Source organism: Engraulis encrasicolus, unplaced genomic scaffold, assembly GCF_034702125.1.
Source record: "Engraulis encrasicolus isolate BLACKSEA-1 unplaced genomic scaffold, IST_EnEncr_1.0 scaffold_27_np1212, whole genome shotgun sequence".
NCBI classification, from domain to species: domain Eukaryota; kingdom Metazoa; phylum Chordata; class Actinopteri; order Clupeiformes; family Engraulidae; genus Engraulis; species Engraulis encrasicolus.
The window spans coordinates 1,637,717-1,657,716 of NW_026945566.1; the positions used below are offsets into that span (position 1 = coordinate 1,637,717).

Sequence of the window (20,000 nt, forward strand, 5' to 3'; positions counted from 1 at the left end):
CCGTTCAGCTCCCCTCCCCTCCGCGCCGTGCCCGCCACTCTCTCGCTCCCCTGCTTTGTCCTCAGCTGAGGAGGAAGTTGGCGTCAGGTTAATCACTGTCCTTTCATGCTCTCACACAAGAGGCTGATTGGTAGCAAGGGCTGGCGGAGAAGCGCCATGCACACGGATGCCAGAACATTGCAGACGCTCCTCGCTCCTCGCTCCTCACATTCAGGTGTTGTTGTTGGTTTTTTTGCCGTGAAATGTGGGTCTGAGGCATTGATTGAAGTGGGTTTTTTTTTGTCTTCCTCTGTAGCGATTTGTAATGGCATGCCAGGCTTGTGGGTGTGGTATTTCACATCACTAATGAGAAGAGACAATGCGGTGACTCAGAGGTAGGCTGTCAAGTGAGGGGGATTCACAAAGGAGCTGTGAAATTGGTTCACACTGTGAAAGTTCCATTCAGTTATAGAGGAGGATGAAAGATTGCTTACTGTAATATCCCCTTAAAACACGGCATTATAAATTGGCTGTTACCAGAATGGCAATGACCAAGTGGTAATGTATAATTAAAGGCTCTGTGCACTGTCATAGTAGTGTAGTACTATAGTAGTTAACTTCCAATGTCTACTACAGCGTGCCACAGGAGGTACGGCGTGCATTAAGGGGCTACACACTAGGTGATATGCAATATGCAACAGCCATACATAGGAGACGGAGAAGCTACTCGTATTTGAATCTTTTATCGCAGGGGTTCCCAACCTTTTCCAACGTGGCGCCCACTCGAAATTGTCAAAAAAGTTCAGGGCCCACTTCTGACCCAATAAAGAATAAAACTCAAATAAATCAATAGCAACACACACCAAAATATGATTATAATTTGTAGAAAATTATTTCAAGGCCCCGGCCCATAGGTTGAAAATCAGTCTTTTATCGTATTACAGTTTTTCTCGATTGGTTTGGCTAATTTCTCAAAACTGAGATGACATTCTCAAAACAACACGGACAAATCTCCAAACCAACTTACAATTTCCCACAACAGAATGGCATTATTCATTGCTTTCATCAAATTTCAAATGCTTTGTACATGTCTCAAATGTTTAGTACATCTCGGCAGATGGCTATATACAAGTACCCTACAGTTGACACATTGAGCATACATTTAGCACATTTTCCAAATGAATTGACCTGTCTAAAAGAATTAGACAATTCTCAGTCAAACGGTTGCCCTCTCCAAAACATGTCAGCATGATTTCATTGTGTGAGTCATCATATGCAAAGTAGTCTACACAATTGTCAAAACAGTCAAGGACATAATATTTTAAGAATTTCTTTACTGTAAACAGTAAATTCATGACAGTGTTCAACAGGCCAGATGGTATTGTAACTTTACTAGTTTGTAGAAAATAATTTTACAACCGTGTATACTACACTTTCCTCTGTTATTTGGCTAATTTCTTGACATTTTTTCAAACGGCATTCTGTGGAAGGAATTTAGTTTCGACACATGGGTAAACTGTTTTTGGAGTGATATGAGCAAGTGATGAGGATCCATGGCGATATGCTGAACCATCCAGTTTATTTTGACAGAATGACTAAATGAATGCAAATGAGCAAACCAATTGAGAAGGATATATGCCATTTTTATGGTACTGACTATTTATGTGGGAGAAGGTTTATTGCTGATGCAAGAATGAGCTGTTTTGGGAGGTATATGACATTTTGCTAGTTATCTGAACTGTTGTGCAGAAGTGTAAGAATGTTTAGCCAAATGACCCAAAATGTATAGAAATGTCATCTCGGTTTCAAGAAATTAGCCAAACCAATCGAGAAAAACTGTATACTGTAGTTTGGTCAAGCACTAGTGACCCAGAGATAAGGTGGATGACCTAGCCCACCACACAGACTCCTGCGTGATGAACTTAACCAGTCTGGCTCAGTATGCCTAATCTGACTGGTCAGTTACTGTAACATACCTACTAACACAAATACTGACATGCAAAGACCCCACACTACTGTGATGTGCATACTTGTGCGATAGATAGATAGATAGATAGATAGATAGATAGATAGATAGATAGATAGATAGATAGATAGATAGATAGATAGATAGATAGATAGATAGATAGATAGATAGATAGATAGATAGATAGATAGATAGACCAAGTTGAATGGCAATCTCTCCTTATACAGTGAGTCATCATTGAACTTCTAATATTAGAATGTTGATTCTTCTCATGAAGGGAATGAGTCAGAGCGAGTCCACACAGTCATTCAGACCCCACCAAGAAACTCAGTGACGCCACATTGCGATGACGCGATTGATACTATATTTGTAGCCAGTGGGCTGCCTTGCTCAGGCAGCGAGGTGGAATAGCTTCGTAAAATATATCTCCTGTCAAACTCTGAGGGAGATGCTGGAAGGTAGATGCTGACATAATGCTTACTGTATAAACCTGCCTGAAGGCAGATGTTTAAAGGATGATTAAGCAGTACCGTATGCAGGGACGGATCATGACTCCATGGGCCCCTGGGCCAGACAACAAGAAAGGGCCCCCTCCAGATGTTAGAGACCCTATATTGGGCATTCAGGTGTTTTTCCCCTGAAAATATGTGAAAATAGAGTTATTAAAAGTGTGATTTTACACAACATGAGAATGGAAATTTAGAGGATTGGGCTTCAGGGCCCTCTGGACTCTTGGGCCCCTGGGCCTGGGCCCGGTAGGCCCTTGCAGTAATCCATCCTTGACCGTATGTGGAGTATGTCTGTCCATTCAAGCCCTGTAGCTGGCAGCAGGCAGTCGTGGTGTAGGCCTAATGGTTAGGGAGTTGGATTGCAGATCGAATCCCACCCTGACCTCTCCCTAAAACTCCATCCATTAATGGCTGAAGTATACCCTTGAGCAAGGCACTTAACCCCACATTGCTCCAGGGACTGTAACCAATACCCTGTAAATATCTGTAAGTCGCTTTTGGATTAAAAAGCATCAGCAAAGTGTAATGTAAAGAGAAGGTTAAAACATAGAACTCTTTTTAGAACTAATTTTCTTACTTATTGAACTTTGTCAAAAGTCCCTATATGAGTACGATTTAAATCTGAGGAAATTCGGACGTGGTTTGCATACATGCATAGAGCAAGGGGAAGGGAAGCCTTTTAATTTTACCGGATTGTCCGTTTAACTCCAGACACTAGAGGGAGCTCCACAGAGGAATAATACCACATACAGTAGTGCTCTATAGACCCATTTACTAGTCGGGCTGCATGTTGCTCATTGTTGGAGCGAAATCGGTAATTTACCGCACATTTGTAAAGAAACTAGCCGGGTGTTTTTTTTCCGAAATTAGAAAATGGATGGTCATGATAACTTCAGATATGAAGTGGGCGCCACAGACATGGGTATTCCTGGTGGTAGCCTCAGTCCAGTCGGTACGTTTCTTGTAACCACAAACATCTCCTATGCTTCTGGAACAGCCTCTTCCCTCTTGAAATAGCTTAACAAGAGTACTTTTCAGGATCTCTATTTTTGCAAATGTACATGCTCCAGGACGGCAAGGTCTTCTCTCTTTAGGGTCTGCACTGTCTGTTTGTGTGTGTGTGTGTGTGTTTGAGTCAACAATGCGCGCGCAGAATATGACTTCTAAATAGGTCAATTTAAACTACTTTGACTTACTTTGCCATTCCGAAAGGGACAGTATGCAACAGTGGTTTACATTCAGAGATGACACAACCTCCACGGTCAGGAGTGTGAAATTTGATTTCTGTTGGAGAGCCAGGTCGTTTATCAGCATTAAAACTTACAATGCCCTGTGTGTGTGCGTGCGTGCGTGCGTGCGTGCGTGCGTGCGTGCGTGCGTGCATGTGTGTGTGTGTGTGTGTGAGAGAGAGAGAGAGAGATTCGCTCATTTGCAGTTTGACACTGATAGTCCCCTCTGCGTTGTGGGAAAGCTCCCGTATGAATGATGTGTTGTGTGCACCTTTCAACTTTCATCTTTCATCCTGCTTCTTTCTGGCAGTCGTGCTGCCTGTGTTTGCAAAGCCTGTTCCCTTCTCCTGTTCTCTGTGTGCTCTCTGAGATGATTTCAGTTCTCCTGCTGCTGATAGCAGAAGACCGGTCCACAAAGAGTATTTTGTTAATGGAAGAAAGGGACTGCCTGTGTGTGTGTGTGTGTGTGTGTGTGTGTGTGTGCGTGCGTGCGTCCGTACGTGCGTGCGTGCGTGCGTGGCAGCGTGTGTGTGTGGCTGCTTGCCTGGGCATGCAGTGGCTGAAGAAGTACACGTAGTACAAAGTACATTATCAGTCAAATGTAGTTGTCTTGGGAGTAAACTAAACTGCCATTGGCTTTAGAATGTATGTCTTGATGGCAAGTAATAGAGAGTTTTCTTCAACGCGTATTACGTCAGACTGTTTCTGCTTTACATGCAAAATCTCAGTTTTGAATTTCAACATTCACACACGTATGCTCATACACACACACACACACACACACACACACACACACACACACACACACACACACACACACACTCATAGAGAGAGAGAGAGAGAGAGAGAGAGAGAGAGAGAGAGAGAGAGAGAGAGAGAGAGAGAGAGAGAGAGAGAGAGAGAGAGAGACACACACACACACACACACACACACACACACACACACACACACAGACACACACACACACACACACACACACACACACACACACACACACACACACACACACACACACACACACACACACACACACACACACACACACTCATATTCAGACAGAGTTCAATGTGCCTTCAGAAAGCTTAATCACCAATCCTCAAGTTACAGCTTTATTAAACTGTGACAGCACTCGAGAGAGTCTGACAGGAAAGGGGGAGGAGAGAGCTAATGAAAAGTGGAGATAGCCAGTAATCTGTAATCAAACCCAGCAATTTCCAAAGTAATGTGAGGGCATTTAATCAAATGTGGAGGTACGTGAGGGTGGGTGAAAGGGTGCGTTTCAGAATCAGAATCAGTTCTACAATGATGCAGCCATACAGGAGAAAATTTGGCTCCATACATTTAACATATAGACATGTAGACCTAGAAAAGAGTTGATAGACACACACTGTACAAAATGAACTATAAAATATAGCCACATACCTCACAATTACTGTAGCATATATTGATGCTGTGGGATTCACTCGCAGTAGGCCTAATAGTGCATGTGGTGTTATGAACTGATAAGTGTGTATTTTTCCGAAGTGGATGAGGAGCCCAAGTTGGGCCATTCAACAGAGGCATATCAGTGGGGGGAGAGCTGTCCTTGGGTCGGGCTGTTAACGTGTGAAATGCTCTGTACCTGCCAGGGCAAAGGGGGGGGTCATCCAGGATGCATGGGGGGTTTAAAAGGTGTTCTCCGGCCACTGTTTGTACGCCCTGTCAGCTAACGTAATGTAGGTCTGGACACAGTGCACAGTGCACAGTGTGTTTGTGTATACAGTATTTTTGAAAGAGACACTGAAGGAAATAACGAAAGAAAGAAAGAAAGAAAGAAAGAAAGAAAGAAAGAAAGAAAGAAAGAAAGAAAGAAAGAAAAAGAGAAGAAAGAAAGGTTCTGTGTGGATATGTACAGTGTGTGTTTATCTGCACCATATTTTTTGAAGCGTTACCTTTCAAATGTCCACAGTCCATTTTTAAGACATTCATACACAATTTCGAACACTTTGTGCATGGCTACCTCTTTTGGGTCCCGACCCACCAGTTAACCCTTTATAGGGCAAGTGACTATATATTGATCACTTCCTATCACTTTCCACGCCTATTACAAATGCTCCTGCCATGCCTCTCTACAAGGGGTGTACAACCAAATGGGTTACTATATGAAATTCATCAGGAGAAATCAGGCTTTCACACAGATAGTGACATCATGACATTTGACCAATCAGCAGTGGCCTGGAGCCTGTCAAACTTTTTTTTCCACCCAGAAGCTCAGATTTGTGTGCCCTATAAAGGAATACTGCAGTAAAATGTGTTTAGAGAAGATTGATCAAGGTGGTTCGAACAAGTTATTGTCATTCTGCTAGTTATAAACAATATTTCCACCGTCAAGCTAACGCATACAAAACATCAGACACACTAACCACAGCACACAAACTCTACCACAAATGGTCCAAATAGGCTTTGGGATTTCAGCGGGATCCCTTTAGGGAAGAGCTATTTATAGGGATGGTGTGTGGCAGGTGGGGGAGGAGGAGGGGAAGAGCTTGATTCGAGGAAACCACAAAGTCTAGCAAGGAGTATCTCTCATCTGGTGAGAAAACAGGCTTACAGCGCTCACCACTGTACTTTGTTCGTATGAGTCAGTATGTCCTTATTGTACTAACAGAATAACACGCCCCAGTTTAATCTGCCACACAACAAGGCACCGGATGGTTATTTTGTTTGTGAGGTGTGCGATGCTCTTACAATACAATACAACACCCCCTCCTGGTCACTGGCTGCAAGTGCATATCTGCTTGACCCATCTGTCAGTGTGTACTGTATACTGTACGTAGTAGGGTGTTCAGAGTGACAGTGAGGAGCCTAGGCCTTTCGAGATAGAGACACCGTTCAAACACTAAAGCGACCGGCTCGGCTTGGAAGAAGAGCTCTTTTCCAAAATGAGATATATCCATTTGATAGAATGTTGGGAAATTGACATTTTTGTATTGGGCATTCCATTGAATTGCATTGCAAAATCCATTTTACAGAGGTTTAAAAAGTATGTTCTCAAAACATTTGGCAATGGCAAGAATTCACACATAGATAATAGGACTACTTTCAGTCAATTCCAATATTAAAATGCCAAAAGTCAAAAATGGTGGATATAGCGTTTTGGAAAAGAGCTCTTCTTCTCCAGTGGAGATGCTCTACTTGAGTCAGTGGTCTCACATGAATCTTTGTGTTCTCTGTGTTTCTTATGACAGTGCTGGTGTACTGGTTGCATATGCAGCCAACCATAACATCAGCTCCCACATCAAAAGCACCAGGCGACTGGTCAACTCCAACATCAGAGACCTCAAGTCCTTTGCCAACTACACACCAGCGGTAAGCATTGATTGCACTTGTTTATGCAGACAAAGTAAACATACATGTGTGTGTGTGTGTATATATATATTAATTTGTCTTAAGAGTTTTTGGCTCACACGTCTACTTTTTGCATTTGCAGCAAATAGATTATCTGACCTCCCAATACACCACGGCTAAAAACAAAGCCCTCTCTGACCTGGACAGTGAGTATCAAAGATGAAGTTTGTATGTATATGTTAATGATATATGTATCAGTACATGTGTGTATTAATGTACGTGCATACTGTATGTATGTATGTATTGTATGTATGTATCAATGGATGGGTGTATGGATGGATGGATTGATGTATATGTATGTACCGGTATGTAGGCCTATGTACAGTACATGAAGATAAATTAAAGAGATAACATACTGTAAAAAGATAAATTAACTACCTGCTATTATTTTATTACGGGTTTTAGAAAACCTTGCTGTGCCTCATTTTCAGATATTGGTGCATTGCTGTGCCTCCTTTTCAGATATTGGTACATTGCTTGGTGGCCGAATTCAAACCCAGCTGGAGAGAGATGTTGTCCCAGCGCTGGATAATGCCTTACGCATGACTGGAGGTACAGAGGAACATTCACACTATCCAGTCTCGCTCTTCACTTTCTCTCCCCTTTTTGTCTGTCTCTTTTCCAAGAACTCAACAGGAATGGCATGCATGCCACAGTAACTGTCAAAATAGTACTTATCTGCTGCGTATAATACTTAGTAGTATCTTAATCCTAATCTTACTTTCTTTTCTTACTTTCTTACTTTCTTGCTTTCTTACTTTCTTTCTCTGTCTGTCTGTCTGTCTGTCTCTCTCTCTCTCACTCTCTCACACTCTCTCTCTCTCTCTCTCTCTCTCTCTCTCTCTCTCTCTCTCTCTCTCTCTCTCTCTCTCTCTCTCTCTCTCTCTCTCTCTCTGATTTGTCTAATTGCATTTGGCCCTTAAGTCAAAGTGGAGGGTGCTATCAAAGGTAATGCAAACAGAAGTTCGATCCCAGTCCGTGACGTGACTCTCCACCCCCTCTGTGACCATGTGGTGTTGTTTGTTTATTTACCCTGTGCTGTGGTGATATCCCCTAAACCTCACCTGACATTAGCAGTCGTGTCAAAATAGCATGTCTCGACTCAACACTATTCCTGTTACGGTCCATATTTTAGCAAATGTTCTGTGGCTGTAGGTGGGGTTTTTTTTCCGCCAAATCGGGATGAATAGAATCTTCATGACTGTGTCTCCATGGTGTAAAGGTGTCTGCGAGAGAGATTCTGCCGTTATTTGGCGAACACTGGGCCGTGTGTTATGTGTGACCCGCGGAGAGAGCACCCGCTCAGTATTTAATTTGGAAGGACATTAAATCCCCAGCATAGGCTACCATTTCAGGGGGTCTTAATCTAATCATTGGAGCAAGAGGCCGTATCTGTGCTGCTTTGTGTAAGTGCGGCCTAAATAGAGAGCTGTGTAAGGAGGACGGTGTGTGTCTTCAAATCCTGAATCCTCTTGTAGAGGCCACGCACTGCCAATAACGCTCGTGCCAGTAAAACCACAGCCAAGCCAGGTCGCCTGGCTAGAGGTCATATCCTCTAGTACATCCTTGAATGGTCTGGTGTATTTGACAGCCCTAGGTCAATCCTACTCCGACCCGACTGGAAACGTGTGTGTGCGTGCGTGCGTGCGTGCGTGCGTGCATGCGTGCGTATGCATGTACATGTATGCACATCATTGTGTGCTTCGGTGGACTGTGGAGAAAGATATTGGCATTTAGATGAAGCACTACAGGTGACCGGGAAAGAGTGTCTTTGTAACGAGAGGCGGTGCCCACAGGGTGGCGGTGGCCATTCTGGCCTGCGTTCATGTGGTGTGGGTGGCATTCGGCAGTGAAAGGGGAGTGTATGATCAGCAGGGCAGGAGCGGAGCGACTGGAACCTGGCCAGTGCTGAGCAGTGCCACACACAAAAACCGCCGACCATCCACAAACTTCATTCAGACCTGACCACTGGGGAGCATTGAGGATGGGGCCCTGTTTTGATTGGTTCTGCTTCAGATAACACGATGACCTTCTCCTGTGTGATATATTATTAACAGGATCAGTTGTAGCCTGGGGTTAGCAAATATCTGAGTCCATACAGTTCTGTGATGTAGTAGGGTTCAATTTAGGGAAGTTATTGCCGAACGGCAGCTGCCAACTACAGCAGTGTTAAAGACCAGCTTAATGGTGGGACTGACGTCTTTAATTCTGAAGTTATTCCCAGTCTACGCAGCTTCTCTCTTTTTTGTTGTTGCCATGGCTCTGTTGCATTCGGATGCTTTTCTGGTTGTTCTACGTAAACGTACATTTTATTTTTAATGTTTTAGTTATCCCTAGTTGTCATCATTTACCTATCCCTCCTTGAATTTTGATGTCATTTTAGTGTGCTATATTTATGTTAAATTTGTATTACTTTTACATATTTTATGTTTTTTTATGTTATCAGCATCACTTGTTTGCTCTAATTTAAAAAATTTAAAGTTTACATGGCAGTGTGATGCAGCTCCTCCTTCTCATTGACACTGTCCTACCTGTACTGTGAGGCACCTGCCAGCTGGAGGATGCATAGACTACACGTACCCTCCTAACCCTAACGTTACACCAGAGATTCTTTAAGTATATAGAGATATGCCAATGTAATAGGTTGCTATGGGCACCTAACATGACCAGGTTCCGGTCTGCCTAAAGGGGTGTGTCATAATACTCCTAGCATTGAATAGAACAGTCCTTAGGTCTGCCTAGGTCTGCCTAAAGGGGGATTTCCCCCCCCCTCCCCCTTGCAATAATAGAACCCGGAAACAATGGGCCAATGGAACCTCTCTCTCTCTACTCTCTCTGGTTATACTTTATTTACATTGCTCTCTTTGCTATTAACCTACTTAAAAAAAAAAAAAAACAGAATTCAGTCAGTGCCATCCTGTGACCCTGAATAACAGCAGGTATCTGGAAACGCACAGTGTGTTTCTCAAAGTCAAGTGTTAGCCTTAGTAGTGCGAGTAACGATCATTTTTCGCAGGAGTATCCAATTATTAATTAATTCATTCAGTAGACCCCCTTAATGCGCGCCGTACCTCCAGTGGCACGCTGTAATAGTCATTGAAATGTAACTACCATAGCACTACAATACTATGACACAACACAGGCTTTTTAGTAATGCACCACAACTTGGTCATTACCATACTGGTAACAACAAATGTATAAAGCCGTGTCTTAAGGGGTTAACATTTTAGAACTAGTTACATTGGATACTCCTTGGTGAAATCTGCGAAAAATATGGGCATTATTTGCACTGGCAAGGCTAGAACACTTGACGTTGAGAAATGGCCACAGTATCTGAAAATAACCCTTAACCTCCTCCTCACCCTTTCCCCTCGCCACCGCAGCCATGCGGGAGACTAAGGAGGCTCTGGAGAACGTCAGCACCTCTCTGGAGATGCTCCAGGATGCCACGGGGAAGCTGCAGGAGAGCCTCCAGAACGAGCGCACCAACCTCGCCAACACCCTCAACGACCCCGCCTGCACCTACGGGGAGGTCTCGCACACCTGCAACACCATCCGGGGCACGCTCAGCCAGCTGGCCCTCAACGCCAACTTCAACAAGGTAGCGCGACAGGCATCACACGTGTACACACACGCACACGTACCATGTGCATGCATGCACGCACACACCCCCACACGCACGCATTTGCACACACACGCATGCACGCACGCATGCACGCACGCACGCATGCGCGCACGCACTCTCACGCATACACACACACACACACACACACACACACACACACACACACACACACACACACACACACACACACACACACACAAACACACACACACACACACACACACACACACACACACACACACACACACACACACACACACACACACACACAGCACAGCACAGCAAAGCACAGGGCAATGAATGGGCAATAGTCTATTCTAACCCATGACGATCCCTGTTATTCATACAATAGTACTTTATGAGTTTATAGTTTCACTCTACGTATGGGAAAACAAGAATGAATGAAATCTCAGGCTTAGTTAATAAAGCACCAGGAAAGTGTACACAGGAGATGCACTGAGGTTCAGGTTTCCCTGCATTACACGTGACCTGAAGAAGGCCGACAGGCCGAAATGTTGTCACATTAAAAACTGTTTATTTAACTTGAGAGTGTGCGGCACTTCTCTCCTCCTGCAATTGTATTTTCTGGTCGCCAGCACCTCTTTTTCTGGTGTGCGTTTTGCACCTCCACTCATTCCCTGCATTACGCTCCGTAAGCAGCCCTGCGAGCCCGTGGCGTACCGGTATTATTCTTCTGATGCCTATCTGATATGCTAACTTGTAGTGTGTGCTGTGCTAAGCTCCCTCTTCAACTTCCTGCATGTGTGCTGCCCTTAGCTGCCTGATGTGAACCACCAGCTGGCCAATGTGGACAACGTTCTCAAAACAGACCTCAGCAACATAGTTCAGAGGGTAATAATCACTTACTAACGTTTTACATGTGAAATGTTGCTCTTTAATGATTTGTGTGTGTGTGTGTGTGTGTGTGTGTGTGTGTGTGTGTGTGTGTGTGTGTGTGTGTGTGTGTGTGTGTGTGTGTGTGTGTGTGTGTGTGTGTGTGTGTGTGTGTGTGTGTCTCCGTGCGTGCGTGCGTGCTTGCGTGCGTGCGTGTGTGTGAGCATGTGCGTGTGTGCGTGCGCGTGTCTGCGCATGTGCGTGCGCGTGCGTGTGTGTGTGTGTGTATGGTTGAATCATGTGAATCATGTGTGTCACTCTTCTCTGCTTTAGGGCTACTCAGCCTTTAACAACACCCCAAGGCTGGTCTCAGACCAAACCAAAAACATGGTCACAGGTAGGCATACGACTATGTAGATCTCTCTCTATATATATATACTATCTACGTACTATATATATGTACTGCTTGTTAATCTCCTTCAGGTCCTCAAACCATATCTACTATGGTATGGTACTATACTACTACTACTATGAAATTGCTTCATGTGGTAGCTTGATTGCAATATTGCTGCTGCAATATCGCTCATACTAAAGTTGTTTGATTGCAATTTTGATACTACAAGCATAAGGTTGAAATATAAAAATAGCATGGCATTCCTACAATATCCATGACTTTTTTTCTTCAGCAATCAAACAGCAATGTAACGGCCCTGACTGACTAGTAGTTGTGGCTTTAAAAAATGTCTATGGTTTCATCCAATTAAAGATAATCACCATGACATGTTTTGGCTTTCAAATGTCTATGGTTTCATCCAATTAAAGATAATCACCATGACATGTTCTGTTCTGTTCTTCCTTTTTGTTCTGCCATTTTGGGAAATCCATTTTTCTCGTAAAACAGCGCTGCCTCGTAAGTGTCAGTGACGTGCCCCCCTGTCCCCCACCCGTTGCTATAGTGATTTCCAAGTAGTGCTTTAGAGTGGCATTACTTGAAAACATGTAAACCGACTCTGTAATCATTACCAGTAGCTTTCCCATATTAAAGGGGTATGCCACTATTTAGGGGCTTAATACAGTTAAAATCGTTGGCTGGGGTTTATAAAGGTGGTAAAGTGTCTTAATTTTCATGTTAAGCGTTGTCTTGCTTTAAGACAAGTTAAAAGAGGAAATATGTCGCTAAGCTAGTGAAAGTCAATGGATCCGTGTAGCATTGTAGCATGCTACACGGATCCATTGACTTTCACTAGCTTAGCGACATGCTCCCTCTTTTTACTTGTCTTAAAGCAAGACAATGGCTTACATGAAAAATAAGACACTTTACCACCTTTATAAACCCTGGCCAACGATTTTTAACTGTATTAAGCCCCAAAATAGTGGCATACTCCTTTAATAACGATGTTGTAGATTAGATGACAATGAACTGTACTGCATTTTCCCCTGCTGATGTGTATTGAGGTCTGTGCTTAGAATCTAGCCTTCTAACTCTTTATCAGGATGCGGAAAATTTCTTTATTTGCCTCTCCCCATAACAATCCAACACACTCACACCTCTCTGTCCCTTTATGCATCTTTTCACCTCTAGGTGTGAAGGGAATGCTGGATAAAGTTGGAGGTGAAATCGTTGGCTTCACTAAAATGTTTCCCTTGGAGCCAGCACTGATTAACTTCACCAAGTTCTTGACAGACAACCAGAAGAACATTGAGACCTTCTACCCTCAGATCGACCAGATGGACTTTTACAGGTGCCCCATCTTGCTGGTTAACCTGCTGCAACACGGCGTTATAAATGTGTTGTTACCAGAATGGCAATGACCAAGTCGTAGTTCATTACTAAAGGCCCATTACTAGGTGTTATGTCATAGTAGAGTAGTACTATCATGGTGGTGGGGCTGCAGGTTAACCATTTTGAGAAAATGTACCATTCTGACATCACGTTGGGGGTTCCGCAGGCTAATAGGAGTCTATGTGCCTTAGAATCCTGGGGGAGTTCCCCCAACGTGATGTCATACCTGCAACCCCACCTTTAACCTTTCAATGGCTGCTACAGTATGCCTCAGATGGCACGGCGTGCATTATGGGGCTACAATCATACCTTGTGTGTTGAAATAAGAGAAAGCCTGTCTGAGTATACTGTAAATGTAGTAAAAAGGGAGAGAGCTGGAAGGCTGCGCCGTTCAAGTGGTAAAACTGGTGGTGGTTTGAAGTTTGTTCTTTGGCCAAGACGTAGAAAATATTTTTTTAAAAGGCAGGACGCCAAGGTACTCTTCTTAGATAAAACCTCTTTATTGTAGAGTGGAGGCCAGTAATTCATGTTTGAACTTGCAGTAAATAATTAAAAATGCTGCCACTGCAGTGTCACTGCTTGATTCACCTTGTGCACTCTTAAAGGCCCTGTAGCAGGCCGAAACATGTTGGCAGTGGCAATATTTTTAATTATTCAAGTTCAAACATGAACTAGCCTATACAATAAAGCGGTTTTATGAAAGAAGAGTGCCTTGGCGTCCTGCCTTTTTACTGTAAATGTAGTATTCTGAGTAATTGAAACAGTAATTACTGGTGATGGTGTGCGTGAGTCTGATTTGTAAAAGCTTTTACACTAGTGAGACACGAAAGCTCACACACACTGCTCTTATTAACGCGTTTTGCTTGCAACGTTTCGGGAATGTCAATAGACCGAATTGTTGCAAGTAAATCGCTGCAAATGTGAACAGTGTGCGGGAGTTTTCTAGTCTCTTCGTTTGTGACCCAGTGGTTCCACTCCTACGCACCTGGCCAAAGGAAGCGCTCTGAAAAATAACTAGAGGTGCAGCGAAATGAAAATTTGTGTCAGAAACCGAAACCGAATAACAATTAAGCACTTGGCCGAATACCGAAACCGAATATTAAGCTTACAATTTAGTCAAAAGTGATCAAAAGTTAAGTTTTTAACTATTTTTATATATTGCTGAAATCTATGGTTTACAATAAATGTTTTGACATGTTTTTGATAGAAAATAAATGTGTACTTGAAGTCTTCAAATGTTAGAGTAGAACTGAAATTAGTTTCATTAATGCTCATTTTCAATTCATTTTCTATTCGACCTCCGATTCGGCCACTCAATTGGCTTTCGGCCGAAAACCGAAAGTGTCTTTTTTTGCGTTTTCGGCCGAATATTTTCTGCGGCCGAATTTTCGGTGCACCTCTGAAAAATAACACTAGTGGCAGAGGTGGAAAGAGTACAGAACATTTTTACTTTGCCTAAATCCTACTCAAGTAAAAGTAAAAGTACCCATCTAAAAATCTACTTAAGTAAAAGTAAAAAAGTACTTCACTTAAAAATGTAATTTGAGTAAAAGTACTTTGTTACTTTGAATTACCTTTCCTCTCAATAATTTAATGTTTCTTTTTCTTGAATATCGTCCTCCATGACCTCTATCTCTTGCTTGGCTCCAGCTATCATCCGATGCATTGATCCAAGATAGTACAATAGTGGAAAGGCTGTGTGCCATCCTGCATAATCTTTCATTTCCGGCAGATTGTGGCATTATTTTGCATGGCATTTGGTCCAATTTTTTACTCAGTACTTAGGCCAGGTTCCAGTGTAATTGAGTAAAGTACTTGGGTCAAAATGTACTCAAGTACAAGTAAAAATATTCATTACAAGTAAAAATATTCAAAAACTACTTAAAAAGTACAAAGTACTCATAAAAGCTACTCAAGTACAATACTTGAGTAAATGTAATTAGTTACTTTCCACCCCTGACTAGTGGTACTCAACCGTTTGAAGTCAAGTCAAGTCAAGTCAGCTTTTATTGCCTGTTTCTTTATATGCTCTGGTCATACAAGGAAATTGAAATTAGGTTTCTCTCTCTATACCATGACGGAACATAGACATAATACAGGACTGACATTTACAAACGGACATTTAAGTGCAAGACAGGACAAGTAACAGAGATGGACCAATAATAGTTTCAAATTTCTTTACGCATCTCTCTCTCTCTCTCTCTCTCTCTTCCTTGCCTTGGTGTTATGCAGGTGGATCGGGTGTGTGGCCATCTGCTGTATGGTGGTTCTTATCCTGGCATTCAACTTCCTGGGCCTGCTGTGTGGAACCTGTGGCTATGACAAGAACGCCACCCCAACCACTCGTGGCTGCCTCTCCAACACGGGCGGAAACCTTCTCATGGCGTACGTCATCACCAGGGGTTATCTGCAGCCATTTTGTTTTAGGTCATAGAGGAAATTGAAGAGTTCAGATGCAAAACCCCCTAACTCCATTTCTGAAGACCTGCACTTCTATATTTTTAGAGAACCCAATTGTTGGTTTGGTTTACATTCATGTACTTGATAATACATATAAATAGTTATATTACATAAATAAAATAAAAAACTATGCCATTTTGATAGCTTTCTAGTGAATAAAAATGAATTGAGATTATTTTCTGAATCGGCACTTAGGGGGTTTGCAACTTCATTCCAACTCACTGATTTTCCCCTCCCTCTCTCTGTTCTCTCTCTCTCTACCGTAGCGGTGTGGGTTTTAGTTTCATCTTCTCCTGGGTGCTAATGGCGATTGTGACGTCCACGTTCGTTGCCGGGGGCAATATTGAGAAACTGGTCTGTGAGCCACTGGCCAACAGAGAGCTGTTCAAGGTCAGTGAATGAGAATGAAGGGGTGTGTGCGTGTGCGCGTGTGCGTGTGTGTGTGCGTGTGTGTGTGTGTGTGTGTGTGTGTGTGTGTGTGTGTGTGTGTGTGTGTGTGTGTGTGTGTGTGTGTGTGTGTGTGTGTGTGTGTGTGCGCGTTGTGTGCTTATGTGCATGCATGTGCCTCCATGTGTGTGCGTGCGTGTGTGCGTGTGTGTACGCGCGTGTGTGTGTGTGTGGGACTGAGACTGAAGGGCCAAAGTTTAGAGGGAAAGCATCCACACTGCAACCCAAAACCTTGGCAGCCATTGCCTCGAACATTACACAGAGCACCACACGTCCCTTTATGCCACACGTCTGCACTTCTGAAGTGGGAGGCACCGCCACTGTACGCACTGTACTGTACTTAACGCCAGCCCAGCGTAGGTAAGGGTAGTGGTTATGAGAGAGGCAATTGAGGAGTGGCTGATGTGGAAATCAGTCTTCTCCGTGGTCATGCCTGCATCCTGCAGGTGTTGGTTTTGGCTTTTGGGAGGCTGGAGGGCTGTGTAATATTACATAACTGGCCTAACACTGGGGTGGTTGTGTGTCCCTGGCCCGCTACGAGGGGATGGGGTGGCGGTCGGGTAGAATTCCAGACAGCGATGGAGGAATGTGTTTGGTGATCTGGAGCAGGGCTGGAACACGCACACGCACACGCACACATACTGTATACTGTATTATGAACACACAGATATAAACACACACACACAAATGCATACAGACGAACATACATGCGCACAGACGAACACACACGTGCACGCGTGCATGCATGCATGCACGCACGCATGCACGCACGCACGCACGCACGCACACACACACACACACACACACACACACACACACACACACACACACACACACACACACACATACGCACACACACACACACAAACACAAACACAAACACAAACACAAACACACACACACTCCAGCCAAATACCTTCCAAAAACTGGTCAAATTAATTGTATTGTATGTCACAAGAGGGGTAGTAAACATTTGCTTCATTATAGTGTATTGGGTTTTGCAGCGTTCTCTAAGACAGCTGGAAAACATCCGTACACTTTTACGCCTGCTATTTTCCATCATTTTTTAAACAAAACAATATGGCACAAGTTTGGAAGAATTTATAAACATAGAGTAAAAAAAAATCAGAGCATCCTTTTCACGTTTTCATGTTTATCTGGCTCATATGTTAATTACAAATGCACCTCATAAAGACCATTGCTGGAGCCATATACCATGACGCTTATTACAACTGTATGGCGCATTGGCCACAACGCTGACCACTAAGTTCATGCTTCTTTCCAGATCATTGACACGCCATTCATAGTACACCCGGAGAAGAAGAACTTCCTCCCCGGCATGCTGTTTCAGGACCCCAATATTGACCTGACCATCGGCAGCATGTACAGGTATCCTTTAACACAGGGCTATTCAATTAGAATTTCATCTGGGCCACATTTCGAAACCAAGAACTGCAGTCGGGCCACACATTTTCAGACATCACGACCACTGAAATGACACTTAAAATCAGTAGTCCACAAACAAATTTTAAACATGTTCCTCTAACCTAAAACTTAACCACATTGAATGTGAATGTATAAGACAAGCAGAAGATTCACAAGCAAATAATAGTAAGCAAGTACTGCAGTAATAAAACTGAAATGTATACTGCTTCAGTTGGGGGCCATGCCTGGGCCGCATGTGAACTGCATCTGGGCCGCATGTGGCCCTCGGGCCTCCAATTGAATAGCCCTGCTTTAACATAAGAGAAGATAAACATTGATGTTCCAAAGAGCTGAAAATGGGCAAGTAGAAATCACATGCCGCATCAAATATAGAAAGACATATCATTACATTACACTCAGGTGACGCTTTTTAATCCAAAGTTATTTTACAGGGTATTGGTCACAGTCCCTGGAGCAGTGTGGGCTTAGGTGCCTTGCTCAAGGGCACTTCAGTTGCGGATGGAGGGAGGGTAAGGGTGGGATTCGAACCTGCAACCCTTTGATCTTAAGACAACCTCCCTTACCATTAGATCACGGTTTCCACGACTGCCCCTTATCACAATCGTAACAATAGAGAGAGATGTATCACCAACATGAATTGAGCCTCACGTTACATTACATAACATGACATAGGGGCACAGTGGTCTACAAATAGACATTCAATGAAAATGCCGGAAGGTCAGTGTTAAAAAAGCGAGATCATGGATATTTAAATTGATGTCAGTCTACAGGGCTGATAGTATTCGGGCTCAGTGCATAATATCAAGCTTGAAAGCGTTTGTTTGCAATAATAAAATGTAGACATTAGGGTTTTTTTTTAGGTATTTTTCTCATTTAAAAAAAATGTTAAAGGTTCAGGCTCAGGATGTTCTACTGTCTGGCCTGGGTCTATAAGTGGTGAGAAGTTATGTACCAGTTTAACCAGCAGAGGGCAGAATCGTGCGGTGTGTTGTTCTAGAGTGGCTGACAGATGCAGCTGCTGAAACTTGTACAAAGCTCAATTGAAATTTTAAATGTATCAAATACTATTGTTACAACTATTTACCATTTTTTTTCTTCCACTCTCTTTTACCTTGTCTTTTTCTCTCTGCCTTTTTCCCAGGGACTGTTATGACAATAGTGGCCTGTATTCAGCACTGCATTTAGAGAAAAAGTTCAACTTCAACAATTTCATCAATGCCACAGTGGTAAGCAATTTAACTACATGGTATTGAATGAAAAAAATACATTTGCATTTGGCTCTTAACCCTTCCCATAATGGATTATTCCTTAGCAACACTGCATATACTGTATATAATGAATAAAGCATTCACGTAAGATTTTGGGCACAACTATAATGTGAATGCCAGAATGTGCAATTTGTGCTTGCATCTCTTTCATCGATAATATTGAGTGTGTGTATATATTTTTTCACATTTTTCAGTACAACCCTGAGCTGGCTAAAGTTTTTAGCAGCGTAAATGTGGACCTGGAGGGCATCATACTGTTGAGACAAGAAGGGAGAGATAATCTCCTCAACTTTGCCAACACCGGCGTTGGAGAGATCGACTTTGAGGCCTATCTGGCTGAGGTACTTTCAACACCTTCACATACGCACGCACACACGCACGCACGCACGCACACACACCTGTGTGTGATGATACAAAATACAACTCTGGAAATACCCTACTACTGCTACTGTGGTTTCTCTCTACGTCCATTCCAACACATGCCCCATCTCTACTGTCTCCGAGGTTATGCCCTGTCTCTTTCTCACAGTGCCTGTTGTTTTGGCTTGTAGGTGAACAAAGGCGTGACTGTAGTGGATTTGTTATCCTTTGCAAACGACCTGGAAGCCCAGACCGACCAACTGGTGAGTTTGAATCAACCATGAATCCCTCCCTATATGAAACGCGAAACACTAATCACTAAACACCATGGCCCTAGTCGGAGCGCCAGAGACAGAGCCTGTACAGGTCCAACCCAAGCCATCCAATACAAACAAGGCTTTAGATATGCCATCCGGGATGGACACTTATTAGATGAATGGACTGCATTTGATACAATAATTTCACCCTGTCTGTAAAAGATGGTGTTTGACTGTGGACAAGGATAATTCATTCACTTTGCTTAGTCTATTAAGATGATGTTAACTCTAACTTGAAGCAATGCACAGGTCATGATGTACGTACTATAGTACATGGTTAAGTTCTGATGGTGGAACGATTGAAGATTTGTCTATAAGAGGCTCCTCTCTGATGTAAGTACGTGCTGGAGTTAAGTCCATAAAACCGTTTTTGGTTTGTTTTCTGTTTA

The 20,000-nt window shown here is 43.1% G+C and overlaps 1 protein-coding gene across 1 annotated transcript in view; it reads left to right on the plus strand.

Moving 5' to 3' along the window:
• Window positions 1-20,000, plus strand: part of prom1b (prominin 1 b) — a 52,081-nt gene that overhangs the window by 19,455 nt on the left and 12,626 nt on the right. Inside the window, exons 5-19 of the mRNA XM_063193010.1 lie at window positions 6,912-7,032; window positions 7,154-7,217; window positions 7,534-7,623; window positions 7,996-8,019; window positions 10,455-10,672; window positions 11,474-11,548; window positions 11,864-11,927; window positions 12,432-12,440; window positions 13,113-13,272; window positions 15,546-15,698; window positions 16,040-16,163; window positions 17,506-17,609; window positions 18,808-18,892; window positions 19,129-19,275; window positions 19,486-19,557. Of these exons, the coding sequence (XP_063049080.1) occupies window positions 6,912-7,032; window positions 7,154-7,217; window positions 7,534-7,623; window positions 7,996-8,019; window positions 10,455-10,672; window positions 11,474-11,548; window positions 11,864-11,927; window positions 12,432-12,440; window positions 13,113-13,272; window positions 15,546-15,698; window positions 16,040-16,163; window positions 17,506-17,609; window positions 18,808-18,892; window positions 19,129-19,275; window positions 19,486-19,557 (1,510 nt within the window). The remainder of the gene's footprint in view (window positions 1-6,911; window positions 7,033-7,153; window positions 7,218-7,533; window positions 7,624-7,995; window positions 8,020-10,454; window positions 10,673-11,473; window positions 11,549-11,863; window positions 11,928-12,431; window positions 12,441-13,112; window positions 13,273-15,545; window positions 15,699-16,039; window positions 16,164-17,505; window positions 17,610-18,807; window positions 18,893-19,128; window positions 19,276-19,485; window positions 19,558-20,000) is intronic.